This window comes from Panthera leo, chromosome D4 (assembly GCF_018350215.1).
Source record: "Panthera leo isolate Ple1 chromosome D4, P.leo_Ple1_pat1.1, whole genome shotgun sequence".
NCBI classification, from domain to species: Eukaryota; Metazoa; Chordata; class Mammalia; order Carnivora; family Felidae; genus Panthera; species Panthera leo.
Genome location: NC_056691.1, coordinates 1,028,966 through 1,054,663, shown reverse-complemented (window position 1 = coordinate 1,054,663; position 25,698 = coordinate 1,028,966). Strand labels below are relative to the sequence as shown.

General features: G+C 59.4%; 1 protein-coding gene across 4 annotated transcripts in view; it reads right to left on the bottom strand.

Annotated features, from left to right (window-relative positions):
- The window catches only part of FGD3 (FYVE, RhoGEF and PH domain containing 3), a 51,007-nt gene extending 26,129 nt beyond the window's left edge, over positions 1–24,878 (bottom strand). For 3 of the 4 annotated variants that reach the window (XM_042914247.1, XM_042914249.1, XM_042914250.1), the window contains exons 1-3: positions 9,523–9,617; positions 1,637–1,786; positions 315–837 (exon numbers count right to left, since the gene is read on the bottom strand). In XM_042914247.1, coding sequence (XP_042770181.1) covers positions 315–797 — 483 coding nt within the window. In that variant the 5' untranslated portion in view covers positions 798–837; positions 1,637–1,786; positions 9,523–9,617. Of the gene's footprint in view, positions 1–314; positions 838–1,636; positions 1,787–9,522; positions 9,618–24,768 lie in introns of those variants that run through there. The other variant, XM_042914248.1, reaches the window with a different exon arrangement.
- Between the last annotated feature and the right edge of the window lie 820 nt (positions 24,879–25,698).

The window sequence follows — 25,698 nt, the reverse complement described above, 5'->3', positions numbered from 1 at the left end:
TTCCTCACAGGGGCTCTGCCAGGCGGGCAGCCAGTCCTGGTGAAGGGTGTGGCGGTGGTTCCATTGGCACCGAGACCCACCGTCACGGCCACCGGGGGTGGGGTCCCCGTGCCACCGTGTGGACATGTTAACCTAGGCTCGGCAGTGAGGTTGCCGCCTGAGGTGTTGGGGCCCCTGCCCTGCCCACTGACCTGTTGCAGGGCCTGTCTGACGTGCTGACGTGCAGCCACTACTGGAACCAGGCGGGAGCGATGCCACCGTGACCCTCAAGACCCTTCAGAAGACCCCTGCTGCCTGGAGACGGGGTGGCCTACCTTGGCTGTGTCCGCACGGGCCCCCGGCGGGCTGTTCTCGGTGTCTGGCTCCTCACCGCTACCTTCGCCCACATCATCGCTGTCGGCCTCCTCCCGCAGGGCCCCACCTTCTGCGGCTGCCTCTGGGTGTAGCCCCGGGACCACGGGGCCCAGGCCAGCCTCACCACCCTCCTCACAGGGAAAGTGCTCGCCGGCCACGCTGCAGGATGGACTGTCGATCCCACTGTCGCGATTAGGGATCTTAGCGCCACCACTGGGGTCCCCCGCGGGGCCTGCATCCGGGGGCCTGTCCCCTGCGGTCGGGCTGCCGGGACTCCCGGGGTCAGGGTCCTTGCGGGGGGCTCTGGGCCCAAGGGGCAGTGCTTGGAACTTCCCTGGGGCTGCCCTTGGCAGCCCCGGGGAAGAGCAGCCAGGCCCGATGTTCGGCTCCGCCAGGGCAGCAGTGGGGGTCGGGGCTGTTGAGGACCCCTCTCCTGACTCCATCCTCAAAGCTGAGCTCTGTGGGGGACCAGCCAGGGGCTTCCTGTGGGAGGAAATGAGCAGGGTCAGTGCCAGCCAGGCATGGACCAGTCCATGGGCACAGGCATGTCCCCCCAGAGAAGGGAGGAGGTGGGAGGGGACTGAGTGTGGAGTGAACAGCCCACACAGCTCCAGCTAGGCCCTATCCAGACAGACTTTTAGAGAATACCAAATGGAAAACATTTTATTTTTAAAATAAAATTTTTTTACATCAAAAAAAAAAAGGAAGGAGAAGAGACAGAGAGGGAAAGAAGAAGAAAGGAGGGGAGGAAGGAAAGGAGAGAAGGAGGGAGAGAAGGAAGAGTGGAGGGGGGAGGGAGGGAAGGGGGAAGGGAAGAAGAAGAGAAGGAGAAAAGGGAAGAGGGAGGGAAGGGAGGAGGGGGAGAAGGGAGGAGGGAAGGGAGGAGGGAGAGAAGGAGTGCCCAGTGTGAAGCCAGCCACTGCTCAATACATTTAAACCACATGCACAAAAGTCACGGTCATGAGGTCACCAGCAGTCTGCGAGGTGCTCTGGCTTCTGGGTGCTGTGTACCCCATGATATAGTTCTGAAGGGACCCTCCTTGGTATCACTGGGGCTGCGTGTCTAACAGGTGATCAGGCACCTTCCACAGACCCGGGGCCAAGGAGGCCAGGGCTTTGCTCCAGATTCCACCCCCCCTCCCAACCAGAGCACCCTGGAGCTACTTCCTGCTTTCACCTCCCACCTCTCCTGGAGGAGAGGGAGTCAGGTGCCAGTCTGGGAGGGTGGGGCTGGGCCAGGGGAGATGACATTCCCCCAAAACCTTCCTCATGCCCCACTTACCTGGCCCCAGGTCCCCAGTGAGGGCTCTGCACCCGGCTCCTTGCTGGCTGCACTCCTTCCGGGTCACGGTCGGTGGCTCAGGCCAGAAGCCGGCGTGAGAGGGACTGGCCGAAAGTCTCCTTCCTGCCCATCACGTTAGAAGTGGGGGTCCTGAAACAACACGGTGGGAGAGGGAGCATGAAACCGCGGGCTCCGCGGATGCCAGGATGCCAGGCCGGCTCCAAAGTTAGCGGGTGTAAGGGCAGCTTAGGGCCCCGCCCAGCGCGGCCAACCCTGCAAGGGTCACGGCCACAGGCGGAGGGAGCACAGGGGCTGCTCGAGGGCCAGGACTGACGCCTCGGAGTCAGGGTCGCACCCGGTGTGCAGAGAGCCGGCGGGCACCCTCCCAACACCCCCAGACGCGGCGCCCAGGGCTCACGCCCACAGTCAGCCCAGCGGCCAGCAAGCAGTTTCTGCACCCCCTCCCCTCCTCCCCCGAGAGACAAGGCTAAAGACCACCAGTGGAGACGCAGCTCCCTCTGGCTCTCACACAAAACCCAACAGGCATCCAGGGCCTGGCCCTCCCCTCCGCGGCGCTTCAGGGCCGGAAGACCTCAGGGCAAAGTCCTGACGCACCAGCTCTGCCTACGGCACCTGCCACCTGCGTAGCTGGCTTCCGTGTGGCGGGACTGCTCCCGAGCGGACCTTTCCCTAAGGGACACCAGGCCACAGCAGGACGCACACCCTGGCTGCCACGCTCCCAATAGCTTGACGCAGTGGTGGGGGGAGGGGGGGGTGGGGTGGGAAATACCAAGATTTCCAGCCTGCGTTGTGCTCGCCGTTCGGAGACAAACTCAAGTTCCAGCAGACAGTCAGGACACAGCCCTGCCAACGCGTGGCTGGAATGCGGGCGGCAGGCGAGGCCTCCCTGGGTCCAGCGGGTCGACCCGCACCAGGTGCAGCCTCCGCAACCCCACCTCAGGCTGTCCTGCCTCTGGTCAGGGTGGAGAGACAGCCTCCACCGGGCGGCAGAGCACAGCGCCCCCAGCAGGTGGGAACCGGCACTGCGCGCACTGTGTGTGTGTGTGTGTGTGTGTGTCCCCCTGTCCAGCGGGACAGGGACCCGGGTGACAGTCCAGGAGAACAGGAGGTGGCGGTCACCAGGCAGAGCGCTGGAAGGAGAGCCCGTCAGGGAGCAGAGCGCTGCAGGGCCCCCAAGGATGGCTCAGCGCACGCGAGAGGGCGCCACGAGACCGAGGAGGAGCCGCTGGAGGGCATGGCACGGGTGCGGGCTGGGCCATGCGGTCCCCACGGGGGACCCACGGGGAGCCCTGCTCAGGTCCCAGGAAGCCCCCGTTTACACGCAGCGTCACTGCGTCCCTGAACAACGTTCACAACCGGTGATGAGAGCACAGACCAGGGAAGCTGCGGGCCCACGTCCTACTCCGTGCACAAGGTCAGCAGAGACGGGGACGCGCACGACTGTCTTCCAGGAGCGGATCCGCTGGGGGCAACAGAAGCCATCCCGACCGAATCACAGAGATAGCGGGATGTGGAAAAACCCAGCGGCACAGTGTGCATGTACCTGGACTCCCCGTGTATATAACTGCAGGCCAAAAAAAGGGATTGAGCAGGAAATGCTTGAGGAAATCATGGCCAAAGTGTTTCCTGACTTAATAGAAGCTATAAATCCACGGATCTAAGCAGCTCCGTCGATGCCAAGCACAAGAAAAGCGTGCACTTAAACATTTTTCCACAGAGAAAACTCTAGGCTTACAAAGCCTCTCTGGCGAATTCTGTCCAACATTAGGCAAGAAATGATATCAACTCGACACAAAGCTTTCCAGAACACCGAGGGAAAGAGAACGCCTGCCAACCGCACGGATGGCTCTGGAAACACCGTGCAGGGTGGAAGCAGATGGACATGAGGGAAGGTCCTCATCTGCCGCTCCATCTACAGAGTTCCGGGAGACGCACACTACCCGGCGGTCTGGGATGCCGGGCGGCTCACTGTCGTGACCGGGAGACCGTTTCACAGGTACGGACGCGTGTGGAAACGTCAGGTTGTGCGCTTTGAATGCGGGCAGTTCCTGTGTCGGTTACACCGCACAGATGGTGATGCCTCTGACTTGCTCCAGCTCGGCAAGTCAATGTCCCCAAGTGCCATTTTCCTTATTCCAGGAGGGACGGAGAGTCAGCCAGGGCACAGGGCCAGGCCTGTGGCCTAGGGAGGCTCCGGCAGCACTGGTGCCCACCTGGGCATTCCCTTCCGGAGGAGTGGGCTGCATTCTTCCCCCAGAGACCCGTGGGCCACGAAGGCCCCTTCTTCCAAGGGCAGCGGCAGGAAGCAGCTCAGCCAGACAGGAAAGCCCAAGGCTCAACATCAACGCGTCCTTCAGGGAACGCAGAGCACCGCCCCCCACTCTGACTCAGGAAGCCCTGGGATGCAGCCCACGACCTTGCTCACCCCAGGACTGGTCTCCCCGCTGCCTTGCCGAGGCCAAGGTCAGGGAAGGCCAGCCCAGTTGCTGCCCGCCTTCCACGCTGCTCAGGGGACCAGACGGCTTCGGGGAGGGAACACACGTGCGCACACACACACACACGCATGCTTCCACAACACGTGCACACACACACACACACACACCACGTGCCAGGAGCTGTGCCGAGCACTTCTGCACACCTGCCCAGTCACAGTCACCAGTCACCAAGGTGGGTGATGCTCTGTGTCTCAGACAAGCAGCACCTGGGAGCCTCTATCCAGACACGCTGCTCTGAACCCTGGACTGGGCTCTGGGCTCATTCTGACATGTCCAGGGCCTGAGGGGGTGGGTGTCACCACGGGAGGTGACACCTCTAGCAGGCCCTGGCTCTCCCCTTAGAAGCCCCGAGTCCCCCCAGCTGAGTGAGGCTGGCTCCTGCACCTATGCAGGACTCAGCCAGGGTCCAGGGCCCCTGACAGCCAAGACTGCCACTACCCAGCAGAGAAGGCGCCAACACTGGGGCTGGGGGAGGTTTGGGCAATGTAGAAGTATGGACAGATCAAATGTCCCCCTCTGTGCAGGGTGCTGGGGACCATGTAAGTGTCTCCACCGCATCAGCCAGCAGACAGGGAGGCATGAACGCTGTTGTCCCGGGCCTGGGGCCCTAGTACTGCCCGAGACAGGCAGGGACGGTCCTGCAGATGGACCACAGGGCCGACCGCTGCTTAGTTTCCCCTGTGGCGAGGTCTGCTCCTCAGGAGCAGCACAGGAACCCCTGCTGGAACCACCACCATCTCTGTCTCTTGCCGTCTGGCACCTGGCACCCTGTCAAATAGCAGCCGCCAGAGGCGTGAGCCAGAGAAGCCTCTGGAACTGTCCCGGCCCTGACTGGCCCCAGAGAAACCCTGAGTGAGAGCCACCTGGCAGCACCCTGCCAGCCCCAAAACTATGCGAGATATTCAGTGGGGCTGCTCTCTCCCCCACCAAGCTCAAGTGGTTGGTCACCTGCAGCAGGTGACCCGAACGAGGCTGAAAATACCATGGGGCGGCACCAGGAACCTCTGTGGCACCACACCTGCACGCGGGTCCAGGCTGGGAGACACGGCTGCAGAACCCACGAGCTGCCAGTGAGAGAGGCCCATGACCCGGGGGTGCTCCGCTCCAGGTCAGGCACTTGTGTTGGGGCCTCAGCCTGCGGTCTCCGTCCCGTCTGCTGAGCACACGCAGGCCCTGGCACGCGTCTGGGGTCAGTGGGATCTTGGAGGTGGGCGGGGCCGCCAGGGCAAGCTGAGCACGGAGGAAAGGAGATGGACCGACACGGTGCTGTCCCTGCCCGCTGGGATGCCCACACCAGCTTACATCCTGACTCAAAGTTCCTGCACTTTTGCAAATGGTTTGATGCATCCTTTCCAGAAAACTTAGAAGTTGTGGGAAAACAGAAAGGAAGTTAGAGCTCCCTGTCACCCTAGCACTGGGATGCTCGTGTGGGCAGCCGCCTGGGGACTGGATGGTCCCAACAGGGTCCTGGTGGGCTGCAGCCTTTCTTAGAGACATGCTTTTGTTTCAATGCCGATTCCAACACGAATGCGTCTTGTCCTCAAGAATGCTTTCCTCCCAGAAGAACTGAAAGCAGAGACTTGAACGAGTACTTGCACACCCATGTTCACAACAGCGGTATTCACAAGAGTCAAAAAGGAGAAGCAACCCAAGTGGTCACGGGGGATGATAAACAGCACATGGTGGGTGTGTGTGACAGAACATGACTTGCCAGTAAGAGGAGACAGACCCTGACACCTGCTACCTCACGGATGGGCCTGGAGGACATGATGCTGAGGGCGGTGAGCCCGTCACAGAAGGACATGCCCCGTGTGATTCCACCCACGCGAGGTCCCTGGGGTCGTCAAATCAGAGACAGAACATGGATGGTGGACCCCGGGGCGGAGGCAGTGGTGGTGGGGCCAGGGCAGTTCGTGTTTCTAAGTCTCAGTTTGGACGAAAATGTTCTGGACGATGGATGGTGGGGATGGGCTGGAGAAAGATGTGAATACACTTAATGCCACTGAACCAGACCTTTAGAGTGGCTTGGATGGCAAACTTTATGTCACCTGTATTTTACCACACACACACACACACACACACACAGTTTTTTTAAAAAGCTGTGTTTTGGAAAATCCTATCAGAAGTTGTGTGAACCAGAGTCGAGACAACAGTGATTCAAAAGCGCCTAAAACCTACTCCCCCGCTGTGCCTTGGCCTTTTCTCCACACCCCGGAAGCCCCTTGGCCCGTGGGGACACGCGGTTGTGGTGAGGGCTTGGCCCAGAGCCAGCTGCCTGAAAACCGGTTGACCTGCTGCTGCTAAGCCACTGCTCTGCTGCTCTGTCCCCTGCCCCCCGACCTGGTCCTGGGGCTCGAACAGACGGGGGGATGGGGACTGTGACACAGACCTGGGGGGAATCCTGACAGACCTGGGGGGGGCCCACACTTGGTAATGGCTGACACAAATGGGGAGGGGGGACGCTGACACAGACCCGGGGTGGAGGGGGGTAGTGTGGACCTGATGGACGCACAGCACAGGAAGGACGCACAGCACGCAGGTGTACGGTAAGCGCACAGGACGCTCGGCACAAGGTGCGCACCGCAAGCTGGTGAACGGCCCGGGGGACGCATGCGCACAGAATGCACAGCATGCGGGACGCACGCGCAAGGATGCACAGCAGGAGAGGTGCGCAGCACGCAGGTGTATGACACACGCACGAGACGCACGGGACGCTGATAACACAGCGCGCGAGACGCATGCGCACAGAACGCACGGCCCGCAGGACGCACGCGCATGGGACGCACGATACGCGGGGCACGTGGCACAGGGGACCCACATGCCCAGAACGCGTGTCACCCAGGACGCACAGCATGCGTGACACCCGGCACGCAGGTGTACGGCATGCGCAAGGGACGCATGGCACGCAGGACAAACAGCCTGTGGGACACACGACACGCAGGTGTACGGCACTCGCATGGGACGCACAGCACGCGGGTCTGGCTGTGCCTGCAAAACCGACCACCTCCGCTGCCTCTACTTACTGTTTCCTTTTCCTTCGTATTTTGTTTCCCCCTTGAACTTTCTGTATACGCGCGTACTTCTGTTTCCTGCTGTTGGTATTCACCGTCACTGCACGCTGCAGCCCTTGCCAGCCATCACACAGCTGCAGGAAGAAGGCCCGGCCTTCCCACCGGTGTGTAGGCCCATGCGGGCGCCGGGCTGTGTGGCGGGGTTGCGTGCTGGGGGTGGGCCACCAACTTCTGGTGCTGCTCTGAGCCACCTGCTTCTGGGGTATGTGTGGCCCTACCTTTCATTATATCTGAAAATTTCCCTAAAACATCTAGTGAGACCGGCAGACGTGCACCTTCCCAAAGCTATCTCACGGAAACCCTGCCCCGCGCTCCCGAGAGCCACCCTGTGTGCGTGCGCCCCGGTCCCACCCGGGTCCACACCGCCCTGGGGAGGCCTCCCCACGGATCCCCACCTGCGGTCACTGTCCCTGCTGCCCCGGTGGAGCCCTCCCCATGACAACAGGTCTCACCTGTGCAGTGAGTGACCTGCCAGGTAATTGTGGGAAAGGGACCTCACCTTCCCAAACCCGCTCACTTGGGCGAGCCAGAGTGCCACGTCCTGGGCGCCCACGGGCTTCATTCGTGTGGGCCCGTCAGAGCCTGCAGAGCACTCCGGAAAGGTCAGTCACCGTCCACCTGACTGGACACCTACACGACCAATCATCACCATCATATGCGAGACCTCAGATAAGGAACATATCCCAGACAGAGGGAACGGCGTCTCAGAGAGGGAACAGCACCCCAGCCAGAGGGAATGGCGTCTCAGAGAGCGAACAGCAACCCAGAGAGAGGGAACAGCATCCCAGCCAGAGGGAACAGTGTCCCAGCGAGAGGGAGCAGCATTCCAGAGAGAGGGAACAGTGTCCCAGCCAGGGGGAACAGCATCCCTGATGGAAGAAACAGGGCAAACGAGCATCAACCTGGCCATCCGGAGAACCAGGTCATGCGCCTGGAGATGGAGGAGGTAGAATCTTAGGGCTGCAGACAGACTGGGTCTCCCAGCTGTGGGCAGCTAGGGGGCTGTGCAGGGGGGCGACGCCCCATTCAAGGCTGGGCTTCACATCTGTCCTACGGTTTGACTTCCATATTCAGCTCCTTTACTGAGGTGCCTCACTTTCGTCATGTGTCAGTGGGAATCTTCAGAATCCACCTGGGGCAGGTGCTCCCAGCACTGGGCCAGCAGGTGCACCACTGTCACCGTTCTGAGTCCAAGGACAGCCCCATTCCTGGGCTTTTGAGGGGCTCAGGGCAGCAATGCTCCGTGTGACCTCAGAACCTCGTTTAACCCATCTGAGCTCCGGCCTCAGCGGACCAACTGAGGTTCAGGCCTCTGCGTGTCAGGGCATATGGGCCCGTCCAGTTTCGGAGGCCCCTGAACTGGAGGAGGTGCTGGGCTTTGTGGGGAGACGGACATCAGCCCCGAGGAGGGGAACCAGGGCCCCCAACATCCTGCAAACACCCAGCTGGAGACAAACCACTTCCTCCCTGCGCACCCGGCCCCACCCGGCTGAGCTGTCAGGCTCCGAAGGTTTGAGTTGGGCCCGAGGCCGAGGCCCAAAGCTCCCTGTTTCCTCTCCTGCCCAAGTGGCTGAGTAGTCGGCCAGTCGACTGCAAGCCTGGAGGGCCCTGGGAGCTGGGTGCTCGGGGCGCAGCTGTGCCCCTGGACACACCCCTGCTCCGCACAAACACACTGGCATCTGGCTCCACCCACAGCCACCCGTGGTGTGCCCCCACCCAGGAGTCAGCCGTGTGGGGTTCCCAGGGGGTCCTCCTCCCCAGTAGGGCCGCCACAGCCAAGCCCTGTCAGCATCTAAATTGCAGGTTGCAGAACCTTCCAGAGCCGCATTTTGTGGGAAGGCCTACCCGCCCGGGGACTGTGTCTGGGACCACCCACCCCTCCTAAGCCCAGGCAAGGGAAGACCAGCACTGGCCAGGGCCTCAGTGACAAATGTGCCGGCCGGACCCACGGAGGGGGGCAGTCACCCTGAGCCAGGTCGGCCTCAGACCCCGGCCCCTCCCGGGCTCCGTTCACCTCAGCCGGTCTGAGCAGCCCCAGACGATGCCCAGTGCTGTCCTGGCAAACGGCGTGCTTGCCACTGGATGCGGCCCATAGCACCCTGGTTCTTCACAAACAGGCCCCCAGGAGGCAGAGGAGTGCGCACAACACGCCGCTCACGCACCACCACACGGTTCCTGCCTTGGAGCCACCGACCCCAAACGGCCCCTGCTCTGAACACCCTCGTCCCCAGGAGTGCCCCGTGCAGCACCAGCACAGGCTGCGGGGGCCGGGGAAGACCCCGGAGCTGGAGCCACTCACCTGCTCTCCGTGGGAGTGTGTGCTTCTGTCCGGGGCGGACCTCAGGCAGCAGCTAACACAACTTCCTTTTGCTGGTTTTGCAACACAGGTCACCAAAGACGGTGCCTTTGCACTTCCGCGTCGTCACATGCCCAAGCTCACTGGTTCCCCAGCTGCCTCTTCTGTGAAAGTACAGCCCGAACCGGCTGGAGAGCTGTCCAGGCCCCGCCGAGCCTCTGCACCGTGGCCTGCGGTGGCTTCACAGTGCCCTGAACTGTCCTGGGCACGGACGTGGCGGAGGCCCCAGACTTCCTGCCTGCCTCCAGCTCGCCTTGTGGGCTTTTCTGCTCAGATCTGCAAGCACACGACACTGGGACCCTTGGGGTGTCCAGCAGACGTGAGCAGTGGGGTCCCCTAGCTGAGAGGAGGGCCCAACAGACCATCAGAGGAACGGTGAAAAGGGCCCACCCTAACCCACGACACTCCATGACCTCGGGGAGTAAATACGCGAGAAGTGGAGTCCTAGAGCTCGGGCCACGAGTTCTGCCTGCCATCCAATGGTGGCTCCTTCATCCCGCCATGATGCTTCTTTAGAGACAAAGTGATTCTTTGAACCTTGATGTCCTCGTTGCTGGCCGGGGGTCACTGTGGAGCCCCCCGGGGCAGCACTGCACACACAGGCAACGCGTGAGGGTGAGGAAATGAGCAAAGGGGCAGCTAACGGGGTTCTCTGGCCCACGAAGACCTGTCTCGTGCATCCCCACAGCTCACGTGGCTCCCCAGTGGGGTCTACACAGCACGCTCGCTCCCATGCCCCGCTGTTTGGGGGCGGTCAGGCTTTACCTCCAGATAGCCTTCCTTCTAAGCTGAGGTCTGAGAGAGTCTGTGAGGGAGATGCCGACCGAGGTCAGCCCGCAGTGGGGGCCGCCGTGTGCACGGACGCAGGTACACTTCCTTCCAGGAAGCCCGAGGCGGGTGCGCATTCTGTGTGGGCCACCCCCCCCCCCCCCCAGCCGCCACCTCACTGAGGACTCAGAACTGCCCCACCCGGCAGGTGAAGGACGGTGGCCGGTGTCGCACCGGCACCTGGGCTCACGTCCTGGCTCTCGGGCCAAGAGCTCTGTGCCACAGAGCCTCTCAGAGCCCCTCTTCCTGTGCCATCTGCGCCATAAGATGGAGAGAATACGGGGTACATGGGGTTTTTGGGTGGAACGAGGGCCTGGCCCGTGGCAGGGGGACCCTCCAGATGCTCCCGGCTCAGGTGTGGCAAGAGCAGCACCTGCCACCTTCCCCCAGCGTGGCCCTTGCCCGCTGACATCCCTGAGCCAGGACACTGGCCGTGGGACCCCATCAGGACCTGAGGACCCAGGCCCGGAGCCCTGCTGCACACGAGTGGCCTAAGAAGGCAGGGATGAGGGCACACAGCACGGCAGCAGGCCAGGTGTAAAGACACAAAAGTGATGAACAAAAAGTGCAGTGGGGCGCGGCCTGGATGGAGAGCATCCTATGGCAGGCGGCGGGGGGGAGGCATGTCAACCAGGGAGGTGGCACCGTCCAACAAGGAACACACTTGTGACAGCCGGCTCCCAGGATGGCCGGGGAACAGTCACATCTGGCTGTTCCTTCACTGCACACCTGTGCCCTTTGCTTGGGGCTGGCCCGGTGACATGCCACTGGGACACCAGAAACGAAGAGGGCGACCTCCAAGGTCAGGTCTGCCTTTCCCTCCTGGGCCGCTGGCTCTGGGGGAGCCGCTGCCACGTGGTGAGGACCCTTAGGCCGTAGTGTGGACAGCCCTGCGTGGGCAGCAGCGGAGGCCGCCAGCCGGCCGCCGGCACCAGCCTGCCTTGAGGGAGAATGAGGGAGTGGATCCCTGCCTGCCCAGCCGTCAGGTGAGACCGCAGCCCCCGCCTCACCAGAGACCTTGACCAGAGCCAGGCTGCACCTAAATTTCTGACCCACCAATGCCAATAGAATTGATAAGTGTTTACTGTCATTTTAAGCCACGTGGTTTAGGTTGTTTGTTATGCAGTGACAGGTGATATACTGCGGTCATCAGGAAAAAGGGCCAGGGGTGACCTAAGGGCAGAGGGTGTCAGGCCACAGGGGAGAGACATCTACAGACAGTCTTGTTTTAAGGCACTATTTCTCTAGCCAGTGATTTAATCAGTGGCCCAACAGACCAAACTGGGGCCTCAACCCGGAAGGGTTCCCTGATGGCGGTGAAGACCCGTTCTGTGCTGCTCACTCTCGGTGAGCCCAGAGGGCTTCTCGGGGTCCGAGGCTCTCTGGGGGAAGGCCGCACGTGCCCTCCCGTCTTCCATGCACCCACCCTCCACGGGCGCTGCTCACATGACCCAGCCCTGGACGGTGGGAGCCCTGTGCCCCCTCTGGTCCTGCCCCTTGTTGAAAACGTCCGGAATTAAAGTGTTTATTTCTTTGTAAAGAAAAAAAAACTTGCCAAGATAACCAAATTCTCTCTCCTGTCCTTTGATAGATTTCTGGGCACAAACATTAAAATTCCATGTTTACTAAACACATTATGGTGCCCCACATCGGATGTGGGTAAAACGTGAGTCTGTGGCCAGTGGCATTTCCCCCAAGCTAAGCTTCTGGACAAACGGAGCTCACTGTGTGGACGTGGACATTGGGAAAAGCTGTGTCCAGGCTACCCAGCAGCCCCTTGTATTGTCTCTGCAACTCGTCTGTGCCTCTAAAATTATTCCAAAATCAGTATTTAATGTTTTAATGGATGGAACGATCGTGTTGTGGGACCACGAGCCACGCTGTTTTCCCTCAGAATCATGCTTCTCACAGCCTTTCATGTCCTGAATAACTTTAACCAGGGAGGCAACGTGAGGGACATAGGTGGTAAAGACAGTCACTGGACGCAGAGCCATCTGTCTGCTGTTTTCACGTGCAGGGCCTCCACTGAGCCCGCACTTCATCGCATTGCGACTCGGCTCGGTTTTGTGTCTTCTTCAAGATTCAGACAGCTGGCCTCCATTGGATGAGTCACCTCCGTCATTTAGTCCTGGTGAGGAATGAGGGATGCGTGGGCTGTGGAATGATCCAGAGCTGATAGCTCACAGAAAAGGAAATCTAAGTGGCCCGCCACACATGTGATGGGACAGCTACGGCCCACACCCACGTACCCTCTCTTCCCGTCAGGTTAGCAGAGACCCCTCCTCCACAGGATGGGTGGGGCGAGGGAAGGGGACACTTGCCCTTTGACCCAGCACTGACCACTCCAAAATCAGTGCTGAGCATACTGCACAGGTGCGTGGTGGCGAGGGCCAGGTGGCTCCCTGCACCAGGGCGGGTAAGAGCAAGCCTGGAAACAACCAAGGGCTGAGCACTGGCGGGTGGACTGCACGGTCCTGGGTCAGTACAGAGAAGCACCTGGCCGACGGCTGGGGTGGCAAGGACTCCTCATGGGCTGGTCTCTAAAACGGGATGAAGTACTGGCCACAGAATGTTCTAGTTGTGAGTGCTGCGTTTTTAAAAAAATGGTTGTGAGAAAAAAAGCCTACCGGTCTATGTGGGGAGACCACAAATAGGGCAAAATATTGACACTTGATAAATGGAGAAGGATGGGGGGAGCACGAAGGAGCCCAAGGGAGGAGGATGGGGGAGCACAGGGGGGGAGGAGGATGGGGGAGCACAGGAGGGGAGGATGGGGGAGCACAGGGGGGGAGGAGGATGGGGGAGCATGCGGGGAGGAGGATGGGGGAGACGGGGGGGAGGATGGGGGAGCACAGGGGAGGAGGAGGATGGGGGAGCATGGGGGGAGGAGGATGGGGAGCATGGGGGGAGGGATGGGGGCACGGGGGAGGAGGATCGTGGAGCACAGGAGGGGAGGATGGGGGAGCATGGGGGAGGAGGATGGGGGAGCACGGAGGTGAGGAGGAAAGGGGAGCACGGAGGGGAGGATGGGGGAGCACGGGGGAGGAGGATGGGGGAGCACAGGAAGGGAAGAGGATGGGGGAGCATGGAGGAGGAGGATGGGGGAGCACGGGGGGGGGAGGGATGGGGAGCACAGGGGGAGGATGGGGGAGCACAGGGGGGAGGATGGGGAGCACGGGGGGGAAGGAGGATGGGGGAGCACAGGAGGAGGGATGGGGGAGCACGGGGGAGGAGGATGGGGGAGCACAGAAGGGGAGAATGGGGGAGCATGGGGGGGAGGATGGGGGAGCACAGGGGGGGAGGAGGATGTGGGAGCATGGGGTGAGGAGGATGGGGGAGCACGGGGGGGAGGATGGGGGAGCACGGGGAAGGAGGATGGGGGAGCACGGGGGAGGAGGATAGGGGAGCACAGGGGGGAAGGAGGATGGGGGAGCATGGGGGAAGGAGGATGGGGGAGCATGGGGGAAGGAGGATGGGGGAGCACAGGAGGGGAGGATGGGGGAGCATGGGGGAGGAGGATGGGGGAGCACTGGAGGGGAGGATGGGGGAGCACAGGCGGGAAGGAGGATGGGGGAGCACAGGGGGGAAGGAGGATGGGGGAGCATGGGGGGAGGGATGGGGAGCACGGGGGAGGAGGATGGGGGAACATGGGGGGAGGAGGATGGGGGAGCACAGGGGGGATGATGGGGGAGCACGGAGAGGAGGATGGGGAAGCACGGCGGAGGAGGATGGAGGAGCACGGGGGGGTGGAGGATAGGGGAGCACAGGAGGGGAGGATGGGGGAGCACGGGGGGGAGGATGAGGGAGCACAGGAAGGGAGGAGGAGGAGGATGGGGAAGCACGGGGGAGGAGGAGAGGGAGCACAAGATGGGGGCACTACTACCCCGGAGAAGAAGGGAGGCCTGAACAGGTGCAAAGAGTGGTTGGGGAGCACCCCTCTCCCTGCACCTTGTGGAAGGCAATCTGGAGCCTCCACCAAAACAACGATGACGAAATGGCTCACAGCCCCGTGTGCCGCGGCCCCTGCACGTGCCAGTCCTTCGCGCCCATGGATGAGCAAGAACGTGACACACGGCCGTGTCTGTAGGAGGGAAATCACAGATATGAATGGCTGACAATGGGGAACCGCTTCTGTCCATTACCACAGTGCAGAGGTTTCTATAATAAGTAAAATGGTTTAGTTCATTAAGTAAAATAATTCCTATCATAACAAAAGTAAACTGAATTAAAACAAGACAGGTAGTGTCGGCGGGTCAGGATGGAGGAACGTATGAACGAGCAGGATGGGGAGTCCAGAACTGCAGTCACGCGCACGTGGTCGGCTGGTTTTGGCTGATGGTGTGAGCGCTCACTGGGACGGGAGAGCCCCTCGCAAGTGGGCACCGCACGGACAGGTGGACTTCAGCCGTCACTCACCTCACACACAATAGCTGGGACGATCGGTCTTAACCGCGAGCCCTAGAGAGCTTCTAAAAACACGCAGGCGAGACACCTACGCCCTCAAGGCACGCAGATGTCTCAGGCCTAATAGCCACAGGAAAAAACGTGATAAACCAAACGTCACCGACACGAGGCTTGTGCTTATTCAAAGGGGAGCTGCGGAGTAGGAGGAAGTACTTGTAATACATCCATCTGACAAAGGACTTGTGTACAGAATATATAAAACATTCCTATGGATACATGTTTTAAAATAAGGCTAGTTTGCCGTTTGTTGCCTCTGGGACAAGATATTATTACTGAAATAATCTTGTGAAATGTGCCTTTCTCTTTCCCTACTTTTATTTCTACTGCCTTTCAGGAAGATGTTAAGGTTAGTTTTCACCTCTGGCAATGTTTTAGCACCTCTTTCCTACATTAGACATTCTATCTGTCACATTTTTCTAGTGTGATAGTGAACACTACTCAAATGATATAAAAGTTAAAAAAAAATCCTATGAACCAATAAAGACAAAGAATCTGATAAAAATAAACTGAGGAATAGACTAGACCAGGCACTTGGCCTACAAAAGTTGTCTAAACAGACAAGGAGCACACAGGGACAGGCTCAGCAGCACTGTCATCAGGGAAATGTAAATTAAAGCCTCCACAAGATACTGAGATACCGCCATGCCCATCAGAGTGGCCAAAGTCCAAGGCTGATGGTACCAAGTGCCGACAGGATGAGGGGTGACAGAAGCACTTGGCATACACCCGCCTACGACCCAGCAATCCCACTCCTGGGGGGGGGGGGTCTCCCCAAGAGAAGAGAAAACACCTGTCCCCACAAAGACCTGGTCACTATGTCTGTGGAAACCTTGTTCATAATAACTCAAAACTGGAAATAACCCAAATGTCCACCAACTGGAGAATGAATCAGCCAAGTGTGGAACAGTCCTAACAGGAAACATCACTCAGCTACTGATACACCAGCGACAGGGATGCGTCTTGTAAGAAGCCAGATGGAAAAGGCTATTTTAGGTGAAGTGAATCAACAGGCAGAACTTGGGCATGAAGTTGGGGCGGCAAAACCTCTGTGGTGGGGGCTGCTCCGGCTGCTGTAACAAAATACCGTAGAAACCACAGGAATGCATCTGCCCCAGTCCCGGGGGAGGGAAGTTGGGGAGGCAGGCGTGAGCAGGGCCGGCCTCCCCTGAGGCCTCCCTCCTGGTGCGTAGACGGCCATCCTCTCCCGTGTCCTCACGGGGTCGTCCCTCCGTGCATGTCTGTGTCCACATCTCTGCCTATAAGGACACCAGTCACACTGGATTAGGGCCCACACACAAGACCTCATTTTAACTAGTTAGCTTTTTAAAGGTTCACTCTCTAAATACGGTCACATTCTGAGGCATTGAGGGTTAGGATTTCAGCACATGAATTGGGGGGGCACCGTTCATCCCACACCACCTCTGGAGGGTGGGAACGGGAGAGGATGTCACTGTTGTTGCTCATCAGAGCGGAGCACATGGAAGGAATAAACGTGTTCATGTGTGCAGATGACACGCTTGTCTAAGAAAACCCCATGAATCTACAAAAACACTTAGAAGTAGCAAGTCACGGACACAAGATCAATTCACGAAAATCGCTTGAATGTTTATATGCTGGCGATGAACGTGCGGATGCCAAAATCCAAAAAACACAATGCCATTTACACACACACACACACGCACACACACACACGCACAAGCATGTGCTAAGCTTGGGTGCTGAAAAGTATAGTATGATGACGAAGGAAACAGAAATCTTAAAAAAGGCATATTGTGTTCATGGACTGAGGATTCAAGACAGTAGCAACGTCAATTCTCCCACAAATGACCTGTGAGTTTAATTCAGTTTCTATCAAGGTCCCAGCAAGGCTTTCTGTAGACCTTAGAGGAGCTCATTCCAGAATGTACATGGGGGGCACGGGTCCCCGGGCAGCAGGCGGCCGTGAACAGGCGGAAGACGCTGGAGGGGCCCCTGGCCCCACAGTAAGGTCCCTCTGTAGCCACAGCAAAGGGGACAGGGTGGCGCTGGGGGACACACACAGGCATCAACGGGGCACGGCGGGAGCCCCACCGCGGGGGCGGGGGGGAGGGGGCTGCCAACCGTGCGAAGGGAGGAAAAAGAGCCTGTCCACAAATGGCCTCGGAGGACGGGACCTCCACAGGCAAACAAGAAACCCGACCTAAACCGCACGCCTGATACACACACCAGCACAAAGTGGGTCATAGATGTAAACGTAAAATGTAAACTAACTTCAAGAAAAACAGGAGAAAACTTTTGGGACCTGGGGCCAGGACACCAAGAGCACGAGCCCTGATGGGAAAATTGACAAGTGCGAGCTTGGCCGGGGTTAGATGCCCTCACACGTGTGGGAAGGAGAACATGGAGACAGGCCAGGCCAGCCCACGGCGTCCAGGATGTGCTGAAACTGGCCACCCACACCCGGCTCGCAAATGGGCTGCCGCTCTGGGAAGAGCCCGGCAGGTTCTTCTAGAAGGAAAGGGCCACCACCCAGGACGCAGCAACGGCCTCGTGTCCGTGCGGAGACGCGAAGCCCTGCGTCCGTGCAGACACCTGCACGCAGATGTGCAGCCTCGTTCCCCACAGCCCTGACCTGCACACAGCCCCGTGTGCCCCAGGGGTGCAGGGCTGAGCTGAGGCACGCCCGCAGCCCCGACCCGCTGGGTGCACAGCAGACCCGGCGGGTCCATTTGAAACCGCTCCAAGCTCCACCTACAGAGCATCGTTCATGGACGTGCGTTCACGGAGCACAGGCGAGCTGCGTCCTTAGGCAGTTCACACCTGGCTGTGCCCGTGTGGACGTCCTGCTGTGCACGGCACTCCACAGTTGTGCAGGACGTCACCCTCCGGGGAGGCTGCGTAAACCACACGTGAATCTACGGTTAGTTATTGCAGAATAAAAAGTTTAATTTTTAAGAGAGAGCTAATGGAGGGCACCTGGGTGGCTCAGTTGGTTAAAGGTCCAAGTTCAGCTCAGGTCATGATCTTGTGGTTTGTGAGTTCCAACCCTGCATCAGGCTCTGTGCTGACAGCTCAGAGCCTGGAGCCTGCTTCCAGTTCTGTGTCTCCCTCTCTCCGTCCCTCCCCCACTTGCTCTCTCTCTGTGTCAAAATAAACATTTTTAAAAAATTGAAAAAAAAAAGGGGCTAACGGAGTCCCCTGATTGTTAAGGCAAACAGTGACTTATCCAGGGAAACAGGGCAGCTCCCAGAATCCCCAGCACAACAGAAATGGACGTGGGGCCGAGCCCCAAGGCCTCGCAGCTCCTCCACATTAGCCAGCACACCCCGCCCGTCACCCTGTGCCCTCTGCCCAGGGCGCCCCCCGCACCACCGTCCACACCCAGCACAGGTGCGCAGGCTGGACACTCCTGCCCTCCAGGGCCCGCCGCTCCCCTCCCCACAACATCGGCACCTGGCATCACAGCCCCTGCGTCCCCACAGACAGAGTGAAGGAGGAGCAGCCTCGGGGACACCCCGCCTCCCTGCTCCCAGAAGGGAGGCCGTGTCTCAGGAGGCCAAGCAGCTGCCAAGGCCAGGCTGGGAGCCAGCAGAGGATGTGGCCGGGACAGCGGGCCACTGACACGGGGCGCAGGGCAGCAGGGCGAGCCAAGGCCCTGCAGGGGAACATCCCAGTACCGACGGCGATGAGGAAACCGAGGCTCAGGGATGCGCGAAGCCTTCGCTCAGTCTCCCAGCAGCTCCCCAAGACGGAGGCTTGCCCGCCCCTCATCCCGGCACGGCTCCCTGCGCCCTGCCCCTCCCGCTTACTCCGGGGAGGACCGTCAGGCCAGGGTGGGGCAGTGTCGGGCACTGAGGCGGTGGGACACAACGGGCTTTGGAGGGGTCAGCTCTGTCAGTCGGCAGGTGCCTGAACACCCACCCACCCAGTGCTGGACAAGACCCGGGAGGGAACAGCAAACTCCCCACAGACGTGCAGGCCGCTGGGCTTGCCGGCTCTGGGGCTGGGCTTCTGGGGTTTTCCATTTTCCTCTCCTTGCTTCTCAGGAATATATGCATTTTTACAAAGAACATTTATCATATTTGCATTTGGGAGAACAGTCAACCTATTTAAAAATAAGACGGTAAACTCTTACTGCTCATTCGAGATTCCAAACCTCCAGCAGTTGCCGTCAGAGGCACTACTGTCTCCACGTCTGTTTATACATGGAAAATTTAATTTCTACTTAGCTGTCTTAAGTTTCTCTGAGGAAAAATGCGGTCAAGAAACCCAGGAGGAATGGACCCGGAATGTAATTCTGCTTTCTGAAAACACACTTTTGCAAAATGTTCTCTAGGTTCCTTTCCACTGAAAGTGCATATTGTTCAAAGACAGAAAATGTCCCCTAAATTGGGCGCTGCTGAGCATGTAGCCGGAAGCCAGGCGGCACTAAGGACAGCCTCGCAGCCCACACCTGGCTTTGGGCGCCAGATGTCAGCGTGAGAGAGTGAGGGCCTGATTGCTGAGCAGTCCCATTACCTCTTTACATAAACAAAACAAAAGCAGAATTGCTCTGAAAACCTTTGACAGTTCAGTCATCTCAGCCAAAAGGAGCCTTTGGGATGCGCTGGAGAACTTGTGGCCTCAGTCCCTTACGCGAGGTGGCGTTTGGGAGCCTTGCAGACAGAACAGGACAGTTACGGGAGGTCCCGGTGAGTGAGGGCGACGCCCCAGGCGAAGTGGCGCCTGGCCTGTGACACAGCACTCTGACGCCCATCACTGAGGGGGTGCCGTGTCTATGGGCTTTTTTTTTAACCCCATAAGAAAGAAAATCATTGTGCGTATATAGGCACACCTCGCTTCCCTGCAGTTTTTCACAAATGGAAGGTTTACGGCAACCGTGTGTGGAACAAGTCTTTTGGCACCATTTTTCCAAACTTGTTCATCATTATTATATTTGTTTCAGTGATCTGTGATCTTTGATGTCACCATGCTAAGCTGAGGCACCGCGAGCCAAGCCATATAAGATGGTGAACTTAACTGATAAACTCAAACTGATAACTGATAAACTGTTGTGTTCTGGCTGCTCACCTGTCCCCCCCTGCATCTCTGTCCCCTTCCTCAGGCCTCCCCATTCCCTGAGACACAACAGTACTGACATTAGGCCCACTCAGAACCCCACAATGGCCCCCAAGCGCTCAAGCGAAAGGAGGAGTCACGCGTCTCTCACGTTCAATCACAAGCTAGGAAAGATTAAGCTTCGTAAGGAAGACAGGGCGAAACCCAAGACAGGCTGAAATCTAGGCCACTTGTGCCAAACAGGTAGCCAAGTTGTGAAGGCAAAGAAGAGTCCTTGAAGGACACTGCACGCATGCGCCGCTCCAGTGGACACACGGGTGATAAGCAGGGGAAACAGCCTGACTGCTGATATGGAAGAAGTCTGGCTGGTCTGGATGGGAGATCAAAGCGGCCACGACGTTCCCTTCAGCCAAGGCCTCGCCCAGAGCAAGGCCCAGACTCTTCGATCCGGCGAAGGCTGAGGAGGTAAGGAAGGAGCAGAAGAGGTAGGAGCTAGCAGAGGTTGGTTCAGGAGGTTTGGGGAAAGAAGCTCTCTCTGTGACGCCCAAGTGCAAGGTGAGGCAGCACGTGCTGACGCAGAAGCTGCCGGAATTATCCAGAAGATCTGGCCGAGAGGACTCAGGAAGGTGCTCACACTAAACAGCAGACTCTCCATGCAGATGAAAGAGGCTTCTGCTGGAAGAAGATGCCACCTAGGATTTTCATGGCTGGAGAGGAGAAGTCAGTGCCTGGCTTCAAAGCCTCCAGGGACAGGCGGACTCTGCTCAGGAGCGGATGCAGCTGGTGACTTGAGGTGGAAGCCAGGTGGAAGCTCACTGGCCATTCTGAAAATCCTGAGCCCGTAGCAATCGCGCAAAATCTCCTCCGCCCGTGCTCTTTACTTGGAACAACAAAGCCTGGAGGACAGCAGATCTGTCCACAACACGGTTGACCGAGTGGCTCAAGTCCACTGTTGAGACCTGCTGCTCAGGAGAAAAGATTCCTTCCAAAAGATTACTGCTCAAAGACATTGCACCTGGTCACCCAAGAGCTCTGATGGAGACGAGCAATGAGATTACTGTTGCTTTCATGCCTGCTGCAACACCACCACCATTCTGCAGCCCATGGACCGAGGGGTAATTCTGACCTCCAAGTCTCATTAGTTAAGAGACACTTTTCGTGAGCTCATAGCTGCCACACACACTGATTGCTCTGATGGATCTGGGCAGAGTAAACTGAAAACATCCTGGGAAGGAGTCACCATCCTAGATGCCATGAAGAACATTGGGGATTCATGGGAAGAGGTCACGATTCAACATGAACAGGAGTTGGGAAGAAGCTGGTTCCAGCCCCAGGGAGGACTTTGAGGGGTTCAGGACTCCAGGGGAGGAAGTCACTGCAGACGTGTGGAAACAGGAGAACCGGAAGCAGAAGGGGGGCCTGAAGACGGCAGGGAGCTGGGCCAAGCTCCCTGGGAGCTGGATAAAACTCCAACGGATGGGGACTTGCTTCCCGTGGATGAACAAAGAAAGTGGTTTCCTGAGACGGAGTGTGCTCCTGGTGACGACGCTGTGAAGAGTGTCAAAATGACAACACAGAATTGAGAATATCACACGAACTTAGCTGACAGAGCAGCGGACAGGGTGTGACAGGATAGACTCTGGTTTTGAAAGAAGTTCTGTGTGTAAAATGCCAAACAGCATCACGTGCTACAGAGAAATCGTTCTTGAGAGAAGAGTCAGTCAACGTGGCAAACGTCACAGTTGTCTTATTTCCAGAAATGGCCACAGCCGCCACCTCCCTGCGGGGTCAGCTGCCACTGCCCTGAGGGGTCAGCAGCCTTCAACACTGAGGGAAGACCCTCCACCAGCAAAAAGATCGTGGCTCGCTGAAAACCCAGATGATGGTTAGCGTTTCTTAACAGTACTTAAGTACTTATTGCAATGTTCACTTTGTCCCAGTGGTCTAGAAGGAAACCCTCAATTTCTCTGATTCAAGAAGTAGGGTGACACGGGGTGGCCACCAGCACCCAGGCCCAGGCCCTGAGTTCGGGGTCCACCACCGTCCCGGCCGCAGCCCCACATACGCATCCTCTCCCATTGGGATCCTCACTCTCAGGTCCTGATGAACCAAAGTGATTCAGCCTTCATAGCTCTGTGTATTTAGGGGACTGCCTTTCAAGGGAGGGAGGATGTGAATCTGCTGGCAGCCCCCCCAAACATGCACTGTGAAAGGAGGGAGCGGGAGGGGCTTACTGGAAATTAATTACTGGGAAACAAAAGGTTCAAGCATATGTCGCCAGCAACTTCATTCTAAAAGCCCCAGCTGGAGCTCTAGAAAGCCCGTGGGGATTCCCTCCTCGGCACCAGACACACCAGACACGGCCTCCTTGGTCTCTCACCTCCCGCTCAGCCAGGCAGGGGCGCTGGCCACCCCCATTCTGCCCCATCTCCCTGTTCCTGCGGGGGACCCTGGGGGCTGAGCAGCCCCAGGAGGGCGTGAGCTGGGGGTGGGGGCAACTCTGGGCTGACAGCCTCAGCTTCCACCTGGAGCATCCTGCCCTTGCCGTGTCCCAGGTTGGGGTGCTCTGTGTCCCCAGGCCACCTCGGGGCTCCCGAGCAGCAGACCCCCTCTGAGTGTTCCTCGATCTGCTCATAGGCTCCCACAGCTCACAAGGGCCAACCTGGAAGTCGGAGGTAGCTTCCTAAACTCACAACCGGGAAGAGTCAGCCCAGGTCCAGCGCCCCCATGCAAGTGGGTCCTGGGCTCCCACCCTGCGGCTTCACCAGCCCCGCCCTGAGTTCGGCCTGGCAAACACACAGCTCTCCCCTTGTATGCACCTGCTTCTCTATCCTGCATGCTTTAGCTGAACCAGATCCCTTCTGCAACAAGATGGCAAAGAGGCAGGACGGAGGAGGCAGGTGAGGGGTGGAGGGAGGGAGGGGGGAGGGAGGAGGATGAAGGAGGGAAGGAGAAAGGAGGGAGGAGGGAGGAGGAGATGGATGGAGATACAAAAAAGGAAGTGGGTGGGTCACTAGGTGGTTAGCGGTGCTCAGTGCCCATGGGCCAGTTAGTTGAGCGCTACTGTTGGTGCAGGAGCCTCAGGGGAGTGGCAGGACGGTGCCCCCTCCTTGGCTGCAGTGCAGGGTATGGGGCCAGGCATCAGTGCCCACAGGGAGGAGACGGCCTTCAGCCCCTCGGGGGCAGATCGCTGCCAACATGGGCGCCCAGCCTGTCACTGGACAACTGGTCCCTGTGCACACGTGCACACACACAAGTCCACGCACACACACGGTGGGCAGCGGCTGTGGGGAGGGGGTGGCCTGAGTGGGCTGGGATTGCTGAGCCATGGGCATGCTCCAACCCCATCTGTGCTTGAGGGAGGTCCCCACACAGCCCCAAGGCCCCTGGGGGTCCCTCACCATGTGTCCTGGGGTGGGAGGAAGCCCCCAAAGCTGGCCCAAGGCTGTGGGACTGAGGCAGGACTGGCAACCACGAGCCTGGGAAGGCATCCCGCCACCCAGGGAAGCCATTGCAGTCTGACCAGCCATGTGTGTGCAGAGGGCACCCTTCAGCTCCTGTCACCCATAGCAAGCCCTGCTGGACAGCTGGGGACACTGAGGCATGGGCCCCAGTCACATGGTTGGGGGGCAGGTGGTCGTGTCCTGCCCTGAGCCCCCAGAGCCCGTCTGTCCACTGTGCCCAGAGCAGGTCCAGGCCCCCACAGCGCAGGCTGAGGTCACTGAGTGAGCCCACCAAGGGCCCGGGGACGAGCTGTGGCAACCATTGTGGTACAGAGGAGGAAACTGAGGCCCCAGCCCAGGGTCTACCCGAGGGAGTCTCTGTGCCGGTGGGACCCTGGCCTGGCACAGAGGAAGCTCTGCACCCAGAGCCCGTGGCCTTCAGCCGCCCGCCCCAGCAGCCCAACAGCCAGGCCTGGACGGAACCCCCACCCCAGGCACGTTGAACTTTCCCGCAAAGGCACTGTGGCTGGGCCTGCCGGCTTACACTAGTGCAAAGAGGAATCGTGTGTGCAGACCCCTTCACTCCAGGCTGAGCTGGGAAGTCGCCCTACATGCCCATGTCCTGGTCCACACCTCCAAAGAGCCTGGGGCCTGGCGTCCCCAAGGACTCGGGAGTGTGCAGTCTTCAGCCTCTCTGTCAAGAAAAGGTACCCTCGACCACATGCGTCCGAGGGGCTGGTTTTCCTGAAGAGAGAGAAAGCAGGGGGCGGGGGAACGCCGGAAACTTAAGTGACAGAAGCCAATCCTAGAAGGCAACACCCGCACAGACCTGCCGGTGTGACCTGGCTGTCAGGGGCTTCTTAGGGTGTGAAATGATGGACAGGCGTCAGGACACATTTGTCCCAAGCCCACGGAAGGCCCACCAAGAGTGACCCCAACAACGTGTGGGCTCCGGGCCACGATGCCCAGCCCATGCAGGCTCACAGGCGCCCCTCCATGAGGGGGAGGCGGGGGTGGGCCGGGGGCGCAGGGTAAATCTCTGAACTTCCCTCCATTTTGCTGTGGACCTAAAACTGCTCTAAAAAATTGCTTTTATAAAAATACTGTCCGGCGTCTGAAACGGGGTCCCCGTTTTCGTGGCAACCTCAGGCCGTGGCATTTCTAAGCACACCCCCACTCCCCTCCCGGCGGTTCAGCCAGACGTGGGGACGTCCAGAGACAGACACGCACGTGCCCAGCAAACATCCAGTGGGGGGAGGCCGGGGGGCGGGGACCCGCCGAGGGAGGGGCAGGCCCCCTCCTCAAGTCACCTGGGCGCACGCAGACGCTGTGTCCCTGCCCGCCACCCTGCAGGACGAGCAGCGCGGGGACCCGGACCTCACCGCCACCTGAAACCTTTCCAGTCGCACCTACTCACCGCCTTCCCTGCCAAGGGGGCCCAGCAGGAAGCCCCCGTCCGGCCGGCGCGCGCGGGGAGGCCACCGCGGGGCGGGCACGGCGGCCCTGCCCCCTCCGGCCCTCCCTCGGGCGGGGCGGCGCCCGCACAGCCCCTTTCTTCTCCAGCCTCGACAAAGCCAGCAGGGGGCGGGGCGGCCCCTGGGATGCCCACCGTCTCCGTGGCAACGCGGTGGGCCGGCGGCTGGGTGCGGTGGGACGCCAGCCGGGTGTCCCTGTGGGCGGAAGCGGGCCGGGGCAGGCTGGGAGAAGAGAGGTGTTATCTATTGTTCCGCAACCCCCTGCGGCCCGCCCTCCCTCTTACAGACTTGTTACAAGGTCCTGAGGCCACAGGACACTTTACTCCACCAGCACGGTTGTGTGTACACGCTTAGCACGTGTCTCGGGAGGCTCCCGGGAGGACACAGTTGCTTACAGAGGGCTTTGTTTGGAGGCCGTGCGGGTGTGTCTGTGTGTGTGTGTGCATGTGTGCGTGTGAGATGCTGTGTGTGTGTGATGCTGTGTGTGGCTGACACAGGACCCAGGCAAGACATGGGCAGCCCTGCCAGGCCACCCCAAACCAGCCATGGGTCAGTGAGGGACACACACACACACACACACACACACACACACGTGCCCACAGGACAGCAACATGCCTGTAGCATCAGGGACAGGAGGTGACAGCCAGGGTGAGGCCCCTGACACCCAGGAGATGCTGGGCCCGTCGTCCTATTCCTCTGGACACAGCTCCAAGTGTCCCCATGTGGCCTTTCCTTTGCCAGGAAATCTGCAGATAGAAACACAGGCTTGTGGTCCACCAAGAATGTCGTGTCATCGGCTCCTGAGGCGAGTGCTACGTGGCATTAAATAGTTAGGAGGCAGCAGCGGTGGGGGCCGGATCACCACTCGGGAA